General features: G+C 37.2%; 1 protein-coding gene across 1 annotated transcript in view; it reads left to right on the top strand.

Annotated features, from left to right (window-relative positions):
* Positions 1 to 15,266, top strand: part of LOC140236424 (uncharacterized) — a 91,281-nt gene that overhangs the window by 54,572 nt on the left and 21,443 nt on the right. The window contains exon 4 of the mRNA XM_072316350.1: positions 12,762 to 12,922. Coding sequence (XP_072172451.1) covers positions 12,851 to 12,922 — 72 coding nt within the window. The 5' untranslated portion in view covers positions 12,762 to 12,850. The remainder of the gene's footprint in view (positions 1 to 12,761; positions 12,923 to 15,266) is intronic.

Here is a 15,266-nt window from a genome sequence, read left to right on the forward strand (position 1 = left end):
CTTCGCCCCTTCGCATCTCGCATTTAATCGGTATGCCATTCTCCTGATGTTGCTGCCTGTAATTGCCAGCAGTTGCGCCCCCGTGAGCCCCCCTTAATTTCCAAAGCGAAAAAATACAGCTACAAACGGCAGTTTTGGTACTGTAAAATGTCAAAATTTTCAAGCTCCCTCGCATTTAATTGTTATGTAATTCTGATGTTGCTACCAGTAATTTGTCGTTTCACACCGACATTCCATAATCCATGTAAATGAAAATTAAACGAGGTGCCCCCCCCCCCCAATGTCGTGACCCACGGTACGCCACTGTCCAACACGACATTTATGGGCGTGTCGTGCATAGTGTGAACGGAAAATCGAATGTCGTGTCGAAGTGTCATGTCGTGTCGTGTCGTGCTGTCGTGTCGAATGCAATGTGAATGCACCTTTAAGCGCTCAGTGAACACTCGCGATCTCAGATTCTCTCTTGGTTCTTTATTGATAAAACATCAAATGACAGTGATCTATTTTAGGCGTTATATAAAGCAAATAATAAATGTTTTTCATTCGTGCTATATGGACAGAATATTTCATTCGGTGAAAGATGAAATGTAGATCCATTCAACTCGGCTGCGCCTCGTTGAATGGATCATTTCATCTTTCACCTCATGAAATATTCTGTCCATTGCACTCATAAACATTCATTTATACTAGTACTCTTAAGGGCTCACACGGGTAAATAATTCCCCATAGAGACGTGTGTTAAAATTCAAGCCCTATAGTGGAGATCATATTTCTTCTTTTTTTTTCCAATTCAATTCAATAGTTTATTTATTTCCATCATCAAAAAAAAAAAAAGTTGACAAGATCCAAAGTGATACAATTTTTTTCATTTCTCTTACACTCGTCTGATAAAGGTTTTTTTTTTTTTAATACAATATAAAGTGTATACACGAATGATGTCGTAAAAAATAAACAATGCACTTTGCCATGGCAACAAAAATAGTAAATAATCACAATGATGGAAAACAGTGTTTCACTAAAAAAGCCAAGCTTGTAAGACGTGGAACGCTGGAACAAAACAACAGCACCAATTTGTTATACCAATAAAACAAATTCATTTTAAATTCTTCTATATACTGTTGTACATTTTACTCATTGATATAACGATGCTGATACTATGAACAATACACTAGGATTTTTAGAATGCAAACGTATAAACTATGTAACATATTGTGGCACAGACACTATGGGGCCAGGTATGCCAGGAAGATTGAACGGAAAGGAAGATATGCAATCGGCCACAAACAAAACATAACGATGACAACAACAATAACACAAAACACAGAAATAACAGAACTTGAGGAAATGCACTCAAACAGATACTGGACAACGAAGAACGAGGAAAAAGGAGCAGGGAAGAATAGAGAAGGAAAAGGAGAGGGATGGAAAAGGTCTGTGGACACACTACAAAATCTCAAGGAAAAATGAAACATGATGGGTTTTTTGATTGAACAGAATTAACTGGTATATTTAGAAAACAAATATTCTTTGAGTTTATACTTAAATGTAATTAACTTCACAGATTCTTTTAGATCATTATCTAAGCTATTCCAAAATCTGGGTCCGGTATAAACAAATGTATTTTGAGTGTGTACAGTTCTCACTAAGGGAAGATGAAATTCTTTAGATTGTCTCGTGGGATAATTATGTACGTGGCTGTTACAGTGAAATAAGGAATAAAATATTTTGGGTAGATGGTTGCAGTTGTAATTAAACATAAATTGACCAAGTTGAAACAAATACAACTCTTTTATTTTCAGAATTTTGTGTTCAAGGAACAGCTTGTCAGTATGTGCACGGATATGAAGGTTAAAAACAATTCTAAGCGCCATCTTTTGCAGAAGAAAAATTTTATCTAGCAATGTCGAATATGTATTCCCCCAAGCAAGAATTCCGTAATTCAAGTACGGCAATACCAAACTTGAATAAAGCGTAATCAAAGCCGAAGAAGGAAGATAGTATTTCAATCTATTCATTATGCCTATGTTACGTGCAATTACATTACAAATATTGTTTATGTGACACCTCCATGATAACTTATTATCAACACAAACACCTAAGAATTTAATAGACGAAACCTCTTCTAGGGGAGTAGTGTCAAATATAACATTACCTGGTAATCTATCTAAAGAATTACTGAAAAACATATACTTTGTCTTCTCAATATTCAGTGACAATTTATTTGCATATATCCATTGTGAGACATTCTTCAATTCATAATTCACTGTACTAATTAAAGTATTAGGGTCAAGGTGGGAATAAAATAGATTGGAATCATCGGCGAATAATATGAAAGAGAGTTTATCTGAGAATCTATAAAAATCATTAATATAAACTATAAATAACAGTGGGCCTAACAAACTTCCTTGCGGAACACCACATTCTATTTTTCCATAGAAGAATCAAAACTGTTCACATGTACATATTGATATCTGTCAGATGAATAGCTCGTAAACCATTGCAAGGCTTTTCCGCGAATACCATTATGGGATAACTTGGAGAGAAGTATGTCGTGATTAATCGTATCAAAAGCCTTGGAAAAGTCCAGAAAGATGCCTATTGTATGCGAAAATGTATCAAGTGCATGTGTAATATTTTCCACAAAGGTAAGTAAAGCGTGGGTGGTGGTGTGATTTTCTCTGAATCCAAATTGAAAATTCGTAAATATATTACTCATATTAAAAAATTTTACAGTTCGGATATATACTATTCTTTCCAAAATTTTAGAAATTGAAGTTAATAACGATTCTTCTCCCCTTTCTTATATATAGGTATAGCTTTGGCAGTCTTCATCTGATTTGGTACAAGCCCAGTAATAAATGATAAATTAATGATATATACTAAAGGATCTATTTTGAAGAATTATATTTTTCAACAAATAATTATCGATTCCATCACAACCTGGGCTTTTCCCTTCTTTCAAATTATAAGTGATATCAATAACTTCTTCATTATACGTAGGGTCCAAAAATATAGTTTTAGGATTAGGTATATCTAAGAAATCATAAAACACTTTATTAGATGAAGGGATACTTTGTGATAAATTTTTCCCAATCGATGCAAAAAAATCATTAAAAATTTCGGCCATGCCAGCAGATACATTGCTTGAGGTATTACCCCATCGTACTTCTGAAATACTAGATACATCATTAGATGTATTCATAACATCTTTTATTGTTTTGCAAGTATTCTTAATATCATTTTTATATTTCATTATCTGATTGACATAAAATTTTCTCTTTTGTAAACGCAATAAATTAGTAAGCGTGTTTTTATAAGTCACATATTTTTGTCTATTTTTATCCGTAGGGTTACTCCTGTATTTATAAAACAAATTATTCTTTCTATTAATCGATCTTAAAAGTGATTGGGTTATCCACGGGAGTCTTGGAGTTCTTTTGTAACTACTTTTCCTTGTACAAAACGGAATATGTTCATCAATTTTGGAAGTGATAGTTTTCATAAAATAATCATAACACAAATCAAGATCGGTATTGTATACAAAAAACCAATCAATATCTTTTAAACTATTTTGCAAATTAATAAGGTTATTGGTCGTGATCTTACGACGTCTCTGATAATTATTTTGTCTAGGAGATAGCTTAATTGGCACTTGTGTAAATATAGGATAATGATCAGATATGTCAGATAAAACAATACCAGACTCGGGAATTGGGAGAATATTACAAAAAATATTATCAATCAAAGTGGCAGATCGGTCAGTAACACGGGTCGGCTAAGAAATTAACGGTAATAAAGAAACAGACATTAAGGTTTCTACAAATTCTTGCGAAATATGTTGGGAGTTACATTTCATAAGATCAATGTTAAAATCACCCATTAAATATACATGTTTATTTGTAGAAATAGAGTTCTGCATTAAAGTTTGTATATACAGCAAAAAATCATTCGGATTCGATCCAGGGGGTCTGTAAACAACTCCAATCAATATGTTTTTCCCATTCGGGTTTACCATTTCAACAAAAAGAGATTCAACTACATCAGTCATGACATTCAGTTCTTCGTGGATAGAATATTCAAATTTGTTGGAGATGTATAAACCCACACCACCACCCATTCTTTCTTTTCTATTTCTGTACACGAAATCAAAGCCGGATATAGAAAATAAATGACTTATATTGGGAGTCAACCATGTTTCGGTCAGACCTATAACGGAACAGTTATTACTAGAGTTTACTAAAAATAATCGCGACTTATCAAAATTTTTACTTATGCTTCGTATGTTCAAATGAGCTAACAAAAGATTATCATCATCACTATTCATAACATATTGTTTATACTGGTTTACAGTCAGATAAACACATAATGAACTTTGCACAGGATCTTGGGGATCAAAATTATATTCAAATTCTTGTGCCGAAGCATTAAATTTGTTCGATGTGTATGCTTCATATAAGGTGGAAGTTTTGTTTTCCTGCGCGGACGTAAAAGAGCGCCCAACTGTATCATAAAATTCATCATCTTTCACAGAGTTGAAAACAAATGTTGGATTAGCCGTAAGTATAAAGAAAATCACACCGGAATCGACAAGAGTTCCACTTAGACCTAGACCTGGAGATTGTAGTTATGTGGGAATGTACAGACCTGGAAGAAGAGAAAGAGAAACGCATACACACAAACATGAAACACATACAAGAAACACACACATGAAACATAGACATGAGACACACACAAGACACGGGAAACAACAAGGACGCAGACAAGACAAAGCCGATGATATCAAGTTGGGCACACACGTCCGTGGCCTGCGTCTGCTCTGCCAAGACAAAACGAGGCATAAGCAATAATGTCAGCATGGATTAACAACAGACTGCATTTGAGTGAGTGAGCACCCTTGATATTCAAAAAATATCGATTTCATACGAGATATATTCACGTGCATAATTCAAACAATCAATATAAATTTGTATAGGTTATTTGGGGTTCAGGAGAGAAGGAGAGAGACGAAGGGAGACACGAAGAGAACTGTAATGTTTACTGTATACACCTACACTGTAGTTTCTGGTATTAACAGTGAGTGTCTATTGGCCATAATGAAACAATAAGTGTAATATCTTCACAAGTCATAATAGACAAACTACGATGTAGAAATCAATTATAAATATTTGTTCGCTGGGAATGTCATGAAGGAGAATAATGGAAAAGAAATCAGAGAAGAACAAAGAAAAACAAATAACAAATACAGAACATCTCATAAGAGAGTTTAGATAATAAGCGTATAACTGATTAATACTACCAACTTTCCCGAATATCACCTCATCGTAAGCTTTCTTCAACCCCATCCCTACCATTACAACACATCAAACAAAATTATACTCAAATTGAAGAGTGAAACAAAATATCTGTTTAACGTAATTGAAGACTATTCCATATATACATAAGTGTTAATTTTTTTCTATTCATTTTAAGTTTGCAGACAGAATGAGAACGAGATGAGATCAGTGAAAAAATAAAATGGTATTGACTTTTTTGCTCGATCATTGATCATCATAAGCAGCGTCCGCAGGAATGGACAGGAATGGCAGGAATGGACTTATTTGACTTTTTAACATCATAAATGTGTTTTTGATGATATTTGCCCCTACATCATATGAGAAATTACACATTCAAGGGTTATAAAGCTTCTCAAAGGGACACTTTTGAGAATCATGCCCTTTGGGTTTTTTTTTTTTTTTTTTTTTATAAATCTTGCAGTTTTGATCAGTTCTTCATAAGATGAATACATAGATCCAGGCAGTTATCCTTGATTATGGGGGGTGTCATCATCACCTTATAGCCTACAAAGTACTTGATAAGTCTTTGTTTTGTCAAACAGACTAACTTTATGTATTTTGAGCTGTTTCAGTGGTAGCCAAAACAAAGAAATACATTAAAATAACACAGTCATTCAAAGTTGTGTGATACTGATGACTGCTATGTACTAAGATCTAGTACCACAAGAGCATAATGAGAAAACAAATTGTAGCAAGGCAGAGTTGGGGGGGGGGGGGAGTAGAAGAGAGAGGTAGAGGGAGGGGGGTAGGGAGGAGAAGGGGAGGGAGGAAGAGATCTGACACAATACAAGATACACAATACAAGAATAACACAGTCATTCAAAGTTGTGTGATACTGATGACTGCTATGTACTAAGATCTAGTATCACAAGAACAAAATAAGAAAACAAATTGTAGCAAGGCAGAGTTGTGGGGGGGGGGAGTAGAGGAGAGAGGTAGAGGGAGGGGGGTAGGGAGGAGAAGAGGGAGGGAGGAAGAGATCTGACACAATACAAGATACACAATACAAGAATAACACAGTCATTCAAAGTTGTGTGATACTGATGACTGCTATGTACTAAGATCTAGCATCACAAGAACATAATAAGAAAACAAATTGTAGCAAGGCAGAGTTGTGGGGGGGGGGGGGGTAGAGGAGAGAGATAGAGGGGGGGGGGGGGGTAGGGAGGAGAAGGGGGAGGGAGGAAGAGATCTGACACAATACAAGATCAACATAAACCAGCAGAGCATTGTATGGGATGAATACTTCCCATAGACTTGCATGTATTGCGTGCATTCTCTATAGGGCTCACACGGGTAAATAATTCCCCATAGAGACGTGTGTTAAAATTCAAATTTCAAAAAATTCTGTAAAATAGCTAGGAGAAATGAGGTGTTTCATCTTCACTAACCTGGATAAGTGAGATATTACCTTTCATCCATCAAATTTCCAGGGTGGGTTCTTCTGCTCAAATTCTGTCCAAGGGTCCGCAAAGCCAGACTACGAGTTCTTGTCACTCAAAAAATCACCTATTTTCCGTACACGTACCCAATGAAATATAGTCCCCTCAAATTCCATAAGAAAAGCTTTCATCTTCCAACCAAAATGCAGTTTGTAGAGGAATTCATACTCAATATCTACAGCTATTCACTATCTTTGATACGAAATTGTGAAGGGGTCTGGGACAGCCCATTTTATTTACAGGTGTGAGCCCTTAAAAGGGCATTTTACCGGTTTTTTTATTTTTTTATATGTTCTTTTAATTCTAAAAGACCCAGCGGTGCAAACAGAATCAAAATTTCATAACGATTAAGTCCGTAATTTAATGTTGAAAATGGAACTTTTTAGGTGAGAATTAATGCTAATGAGCTGACGAGCCCGGATGTTATGATGTCACAGGTGCTCTCACTATTACTGATTACAAGTGCTCGCATACGCGTGCGTTAATTCGTATCGAGTAGCAGACGACGCTTAGGCCTAATTTAGCTAGCAGGCGGCGCTTGTGTGCCGTTCTATCCATGTAGATATCTCAGATTTCACTAAACCAAATCGCACCAAAATTACAGGATATACTTCATAGCATATTTCAAAGTATTCTCTTATATTTGAACGAAATCAGTAATCGAGAAGTATCAATATTGACGTCGACTTTCAAGTCGTCACTCAAAAAAAAACTCACTCTTCGCGAGAGATCTTGGCGAACGCAAGATGCACAATCTAGAACTGAAGTTAGCCGACTAGTACTGTGCGAACGGGGAATTTACGCGAGAACTTAACTCAAAAGTGTAATGATTTTTGCGACTTGTGTGATATAGGAACTACATTTTTCATTCAACTTACCACAAATGATTTGTAAATTTCTTCATTGCCCCCGATTACTTGAAAGATTTGTCTCATGATATTAAATGGCTAACTTCAGTCTGTGCGTGCGCAGCAGGTAGGTAGGGCCTGGTCGCAATCACTCGTGTTAGTCGTAGAGCAGATTATTTTTAGCGACGCCGACAGGAAATTCGACATCTACACTTACGCTTCCCGACATGTGATTTGTTTCCAATTAACGTGAGCTGTTGGATATGAATCATAAAGTATTTCCTGTGAGTTTGGTGCCATTTGGCAAGGTGAATTTTGAGATATCTACATGGATACGGAAGTACGCTAGCACTATCTACACCAGCGCTGGGATCGCGAAGCGGCGACACTGTGTTACGTGTTAGAATCTACGTGGTCCAGGCCACTCTTCCGAGATATGGGTCCTAGTAGGCGTACTGAAACAAACTGTTAGATCTAACATTAGTCCTTGGTGTAAATAACACCACTATGAGATTTATCTCGACTACAAAACATCGGAAATCCATAAAGCAGATACCTTACCTGAAAAATCCAGCACAGGAACAACAGTGCCTGCAGGACAAGGGTCCAGATCTAGATCTGGAGTCTGGACTTTCGTCTGGACTTTCTTCAAGTTCTGGCAGCAGGGGTATGTAACGTTACGCTGTGCCTTATTAGCGCTGTGCACATAGGGCCTAACTGTTACAGCTGCAGTGTCGACGGTGAGTGAGTGTAGGGCCTAACGTTACTCATCAAAAATTGGACTGCCACGTAGAACCTACTCCTTGACTGCTCAGTAGTCCTGGTCTTAGTTCTAGTATTTCAGAGTCTATGTTTACTGGGTACCGTTTTCATCTTCATCCGTCTATCTACATTTGGATTTAGATTCACTCAGCCCTCATCTACGGAGTTAGATAGTTATTTGAACTGGCGAACCATCGCTCGATCATGATCATCAATGCGTAACGTTACTTACACACAGTCTTCTATGGGCAGCACGTTCGGATAAAGATGCCAATTTCATTTTGCATATCTGGAATTTCCCCACAAGTTTTATCTAAACAAAAAGCTGTTAAAGAGATTGCTTTTAAACATTAATAGATATTGTTTAACATGTTTATCATAGCTCCATATTGCAATTATACTAAATAACAGCTTTTGCAGTACTTCGTGTGAGATTTCATCAGTAAATTGGCATTATGTAGTTCGTCTTGCTAATGTCGGAGTTGTTCACCAAGAGCACCTGTGACGTAGGCCAAATTGTGTGGATCGTTCCATGGCTTGCTCGTTTTCATTTTTTTTTCAAAAAATCATTACAGGCTTATCCTGGGTTTTTACAATCCTCTCTTTCCAGTAGTAGGCATCAAAAAATGTAGATTAGAATTATCAGACAATTAGAAAATGTCAGTACAGTTTTCTTTTAAAGGTAGATAGTCCCGGTAGTGTAGAGAGCGCTGTTGATGATACTGCCGATCACCGTTAGCATTGACATGAAGATTACCGAAGTTGAGCTGTCATCAAGAGTAAAGTGCGTAGGTGTTGCTAAGTAACGTTGCCTTTGTTGTCTTCTCTGCGCATCGCGCAGTCTGTAGTAATGCCAGGGTGCGTGCATATGTGCTTGTTATTATGACATCACAAAAGAAGTTTGCTAAAGCTGCCATCCCCCTCACGTCAGACCGCAACGCTGCTGTTAATGAGCTCAAATCAAAAATTTATCGTACGCGCAGGTTTTTGCGCATGTCCTTCTCAGCACCCGAGATTTTGCGAGATAATTCAGAGGCAAAGTGCATGGTCTACGAGATTCACTTATTGACGACATTTAGATCTACTATCCGCGACTAATTGACATGGTTTGTGAATATTTGAAATAAATCACACCTTTTAAAGCTTACATTATATAAAATGAGCTTATGATACCATCATTCATATCTCTGCAATATATCGATATTTTCCAAACGACCCTGAGACAAATTAGAACAAGGCTTTCTATTTATTGCCAACCCGACCCGTTTATAGGTTGAATCACCACATGAATGATAGTCAACGTTTTAGATATACTTGTTTTAATAGCACAGTAAGAACTGAATTGGTCCCTCGCTTAGAAAACAATAATGATAAAATTGAAAGTCTCGTCGAGTAAAAATCATAGTGTGGCAATTTGAGATACATGAATGATCATGCGCTCCCAGGGTATCATTAGATAAATTATTCAGCGATGTATACAGTGGATTAATAAGGCATAATTATCCTAATACCACATAGAGAGCCCAAAAGAACTCATGTGCGCAAACTTAGTGCTAGATCTTTTATTATTGATTTGTATGCTATCTATTAATGCACGCTACTCTTTCTAGTTGTGCAAATCAAGCCAAAGTTGAGCTGTCGATCAAAGTGGAGTGTTGTTCTTGTTGTTTACGTGGAGATCTTAGCTGCAGTTGCCTGAACCTGAGCGCGTATACATACATTGTGCGCGCGCACACACACACACACCATAGGGTCCTACACTGTCACCTACACACAGTGTATAACTGTTATGTAGAGTACACGGTTATTGTCATTCCGCGAGGTTCGTTCAACTCTCCACTCAGAGGGAATTAACCAATCAGAAACGCGTATTCGCGGCAAACTGAAATCTCGTCAAAAATTAACTGTACAACGCAATGATTTATTCGCCAACCTGACCCGTTCATAGGATCAGCCCACATAAAGTCATTATGTTTTCATAGAATGATATTTCCTCTTTCATTTATACCTCTTCCATTTTGGTCCACCTTAATTTCGTTGGTCTAGTGTACCCCTTAAGAATTTTTTTTTTTTGATTTTTGTTTTTTGATTTCCTTGTTCAGTATATTTTATATGTCATAACCTTTTAAGTGGTCGAATTTTATCAAAGTACAACTCTTCGGCCTTTTATCGATGTATAAATCATGAAGATTGATAATGTCGTTTAGATTTACAGACACTCTAAAAATGTGGTTTCCCAGCTCATTACGTATTCATGTCCGCGAGGTCTATGCATACGCGTACGATAAATACGAAGGCTTTTCAGGACGTTGCGGTCTGACTGCTCAGCCGAATCATGAGCCGAACTGTGATCCGACCACTGACTACAGTGAATCGGACTTCTTCGGACTCGGGGGAAAGTGGGCCAAAGCGTAAGCGCCGAAGAGGAGTCGATAGCTAGGTCTCTATAGGAAACTTGCGCCGTGTCCCCGCGTACACATTTGACTAAAACACCGGGACCATGCACCTTTAAAACTGGACTTAATTCGCACGCGCTTGGAAAAGTTCCGATTCTGCACTTTTGACGGTGGAATTTGGGGTTTTCGATGGATTTTTGGAGGAGACTAAAGGACTTTCCTGTTGTGAATGAGTGTTCCCGTATGTGAAATGATGTGATTTGCGTGTGATGTGACTGTAGAACCAAAGATCGTACACTTCCTTTGGTAGAACTCACTGGCTGGTGACAAAGGACACTGGTAAGTGACCGAATTCTGGTAGATGACCGAATGCACAGTATGTTTACCCCGACTCTGTACAAGGCGTGGGTCTGCCGCCTTTGACGGCCCCTCTATTTCTTTTTTTTTTTTTAATTGGCAAAGTCTCCACGTGCCATTCACACAAACCGCATAGGGCAATTTATCGCTGTAATTTCGTTTAAAAAACAAGAGACTGATTTTTCACTTGCGACGGCGGTCGAGATAAAAATGTGTGTGTATGTTTGTAAGTGTGTGTGTGTCCGTATTGCATCATGAGGCATAACTAGAGTTTTAAAAAAAATAATAAGGTTCGAGTGTGTGTTTGTGAATGCGGCTATAATATGATGGCAGTGACTGTAAGTGCAATAATTACAGTCCGAGGTAGCAACCAGGAAACAACCCAACAGGTGTAAATACACTCGGCAAAAAAAGAAAGTAAACACTTTTTCGAAGTCATATTTTTCATAGAATATTTTTATGAAAATCAACGAAATATATACCATGTTAAATTTAATTTAATTGGCTATTAAGCTAATAGGTTACTTGAAAAGAAAACTTTACCCATAAGTGAGCACATTCGCTTTTGTCCTCCAAGGCGCAAAATTAAAAATTGCAAAAATTGACATGTTCTCTTTCATTTGCTAATGTCCTTCACGATAACATTGACAGCAAAAGACCACTTTAACACAATGAGAGACATGAATGAAACAGGAAAAATAAGTTTTTGTTCTCTTTATCTCTTTATAAACTCTAAGAAAAACAAAGTGAGAAACAAAAGGACAAATGAGAATTTTCTGTCAAGTCAAACTTCAAATGACATGAGGAATAATAAGCATAAAGATGATTAAATGAGCAAAATTTCTTTATTTATTTCTTTTAATCTAGTGATTGAAGAGTCCATGTGACCATTTCAAGAACCAAATATTACTTACAATTTCTTAGTTTGAAAAAAAAAATTCAAATTTCTACCATTTTTGTTAATTTTTACTTCTCTTATTTCATTTGAATCTAGATTTGACATAAGATGCTTTATTTTCCTCCATTACTTTTAGCCTTCATTGATCTTTTGGCCTTTAGAGATTTCATAGAGATCGAAGGTTTATTTTTGCAACTTTATTAATGTTTCTCTTTGTATGAAATTTGTTGCTTGTTCTTATTTTTCCATGGAAGAGCACATACGATTGAATGACAACTTGTTCAGTTTTGCAATTTTTGCTTTTGTGCCTTGGAAGAGAAAAACAATGGTGTCCACTCATGCGTAAAGAGTCCCTTTTTGTGGACCTACCAGGTTGATAGCCAATTCAATTACCTTCAATATGGTATACAATACATTGGCTTTCAGCCAAATATTCTATGAGAAATCTAAACTTGAAAAAGCGTTTACTTTCTTTCTTTTTTTTTTTTTTTTTTTTTTGCTGAGTGTTGTTGCACTGATTTTAACTTAGAATAAAACCACGGAAATCCGCCAAATGAAATATGCTCCCGGTTGTCTTGTGTAAACTCCACCATGTGTTTTTTTGACATGTTTGGCAGAAATCTGGTTCACCTCAAACTGTGGAAGACGGACAGCGCAATGATGCACTAAACAATGCTGAACAGGTACTTTTCCATCTCTATGTTTCATTTTCTCTCATACCACAGCTGTGCCACGTTCTCCGGATTTCAATGTCACTACTCACTCTTCCGGAGAGAAGGCAGAACTTACTGTACAGTGGAGCTCTCCTGAGCAGATGGAATATAATTTGGAATCGCAAATGTTGGAAATCAGAAATGAATACGACAATTCAACGGAGACTGTGACAGTATGCAAATAATCATGCAATTCTAGTGAATAAATAGATTACGTGCGTAATGAGATCATGGTTGTATGTACACAGTGTAACATTTCTTCATTCATCCTTTTTCCTCTAATGTCTGGGTAATGCTTTATTAAAACAAAACTACTCATTACAATTTTAAGTGCAGATAGACTGAATAAGAACTTGAAGTGTTTGTTTTGAGTATTCGTACCCAATTTGTGAGGTTCTTCTCAACCATGTGGCTATCAAGCCTTGTTAAGCTCTCTGTGTAGGTTAATTGGTATCAATGAAGGCTGGTTAAATTGGTATCTGTTCAATGGATGTTTGTAGCATGCATTCCAGTCTTTTTGTTAGCTCACCTAAGCTGAACAGAAGGCTCGATTGAGCTCTTTGTGATTACAGTATATTAATCATCCGGCTTTGGTACTTCCTTTTTTTTTTTTTTTTTTTTTTGCTTTTCTGCATGCTGCTTCTAGGCAACCCCACGTTTCATCAAGCTTGGCAGGAAGCAACCCTAGAGGGATAGCATCTCAAATTGTTTAAATGGGCGCCATGGCAAAGCCTGTAGATTAACCCTAACTAGGCCGGGGGGGGGGGCACCGAGCCCCCCCCCCCCCAAAAAAAAAAAAAAACAGAACAAAACAAAACAAAACAAACCAAAACAAAACAAAAAACGTTCCGCGCGATGTATCGCTATCACCGCGACGTTTCATGACTTTTTTCTTTCGAGTCTCCCACATCTTTTGACACTAAATTTGCGATCCCCGGGCGCGCGGTTCCGAAGTTGCGCATAAATAATTATGTACGGTATGTCAGACCAAAAATTGCTCAAAAATTCGTATACAATTTCAGTGCAAATTGTGCTTCCGGCCGCATACAGGCAAATTTCGTAAAGGAATGATTATTTTGGGGGTTTATTGATTAAAAATCGATTCATAACATATTTTCTTGTTTGGAAAAAAAAATACAATGAAAAACAGAAAATAAAGTCGAAAAAAAAACAAAGAAATACATAAGAAATTAAACAAACAATAAAATACTTAAGACTTTTTTCTGATGGCACAATTTTTTTTCTCTTACATTTGCTAAGGGCATTTAAAAGAATATTTACACAAAATAGTGCCTGTTTTGAGGTTTATTTAGTGATTTATTCCAAATTGTCTGTTCTTATGCATCATTATGAATAAGTTAGCATAATTTAGCATAAATGATATTTTTTTTGAAAAATTACCTTCATGTTACATGTACTTGAGATTACGTCATAGGCAATGTGTGTGCCAATTTTCGTCGCGATCGCGCGGTCGACGGCCGAGATCTGGAGGGGGGCTGTGAGCCCCCCCGGCTGTATTATCTACCTGAATAGCCCGGCTAAGTTACGGTTAAGGAATCTTACAAGAAAAAAAAAAAATCTTTTCTAAAACAGACGTGATAGAGCTCTTTGTAAAGTTGGGATGAAGATAAGTGAAATAAATGAAAGGAATGAAGTTTATTGGTGACTGCAGTTCCACATTTCTTTGTGGTGGACACTGTGTGGGATATGAATTGAGACAAATGTTCATTTTCATTTTCTACTTGAAAGTGCATAATCAAATTTTGACCCAACTTGGCAGGTACTATTGCTAGAGAAATTATAGAATATATTATTTGTACAAATTAGCATGCACCATTCCCAACTTACGGACCTTAGGCCCAAGCGGAGACAAAGCCCCCAAATTAACAAATCTTGACAATTCTCTTCTCTATCGAACCAAAAGGAATGGACAAGGTGGGTACTATGAGTGAGATTGATGACTGTATCTTCAAATTTGTTTATGGCAGATCCAGACGGGCTGGCGGGGAATCAAATAGGGATGCAGTTTTCACATTTTATTCTTCTTTAGAGTGCATGGGCAGATTTTCCTCAAACTCGGCATCGATATCGATTGAGTTTAGAATGCACATTTCTACAAATGGGCCCTATAATCCCTTCTTTGTAATGCCCTGGGAGTAAAGGCGGGGGGGGGGGGGGGTGGGGTGGGGACAAGCCCCCTCCCCCAAAAAAGTATGGAACCTGTACAAAGTCTTCTTCTCTAGACCAGAAGTAATGAGCTAGGTTAATTCTATATGGATGGTGATTGCATGCCTTCAAGTTTGTTCATAGCAGATTATGCATGGGTGAGCTTCTGGTCTTATTTTGTACAAAATTGAGCTCTTGTGATTATTAATCATCCGGCGTTGGTATTTCTTTTTTTTTTTTCCTTTTCTGCATGCTGCTTCTTGGAAACAAAACGTTTCACCAAGCTTCCAGAAAGCAACCTATGAGGGAAAGCATCTCAAATTGCTTAAATGGGCGCCATGGCAAAGTCTG

The sequence above is a fragment of the Diadema setosum genome, chromosome 13 (assembly GCF_964275005.1).
Source record: "Diadema setosum chromosome 13, eeDiaSeto1, whole genome shotgun sequence".
NCBI lineage: Eukaryota > Metazoa > Echinodermata > Echinoidea > Diadematoida > Diadematidae > Diadema > Diadema setosum.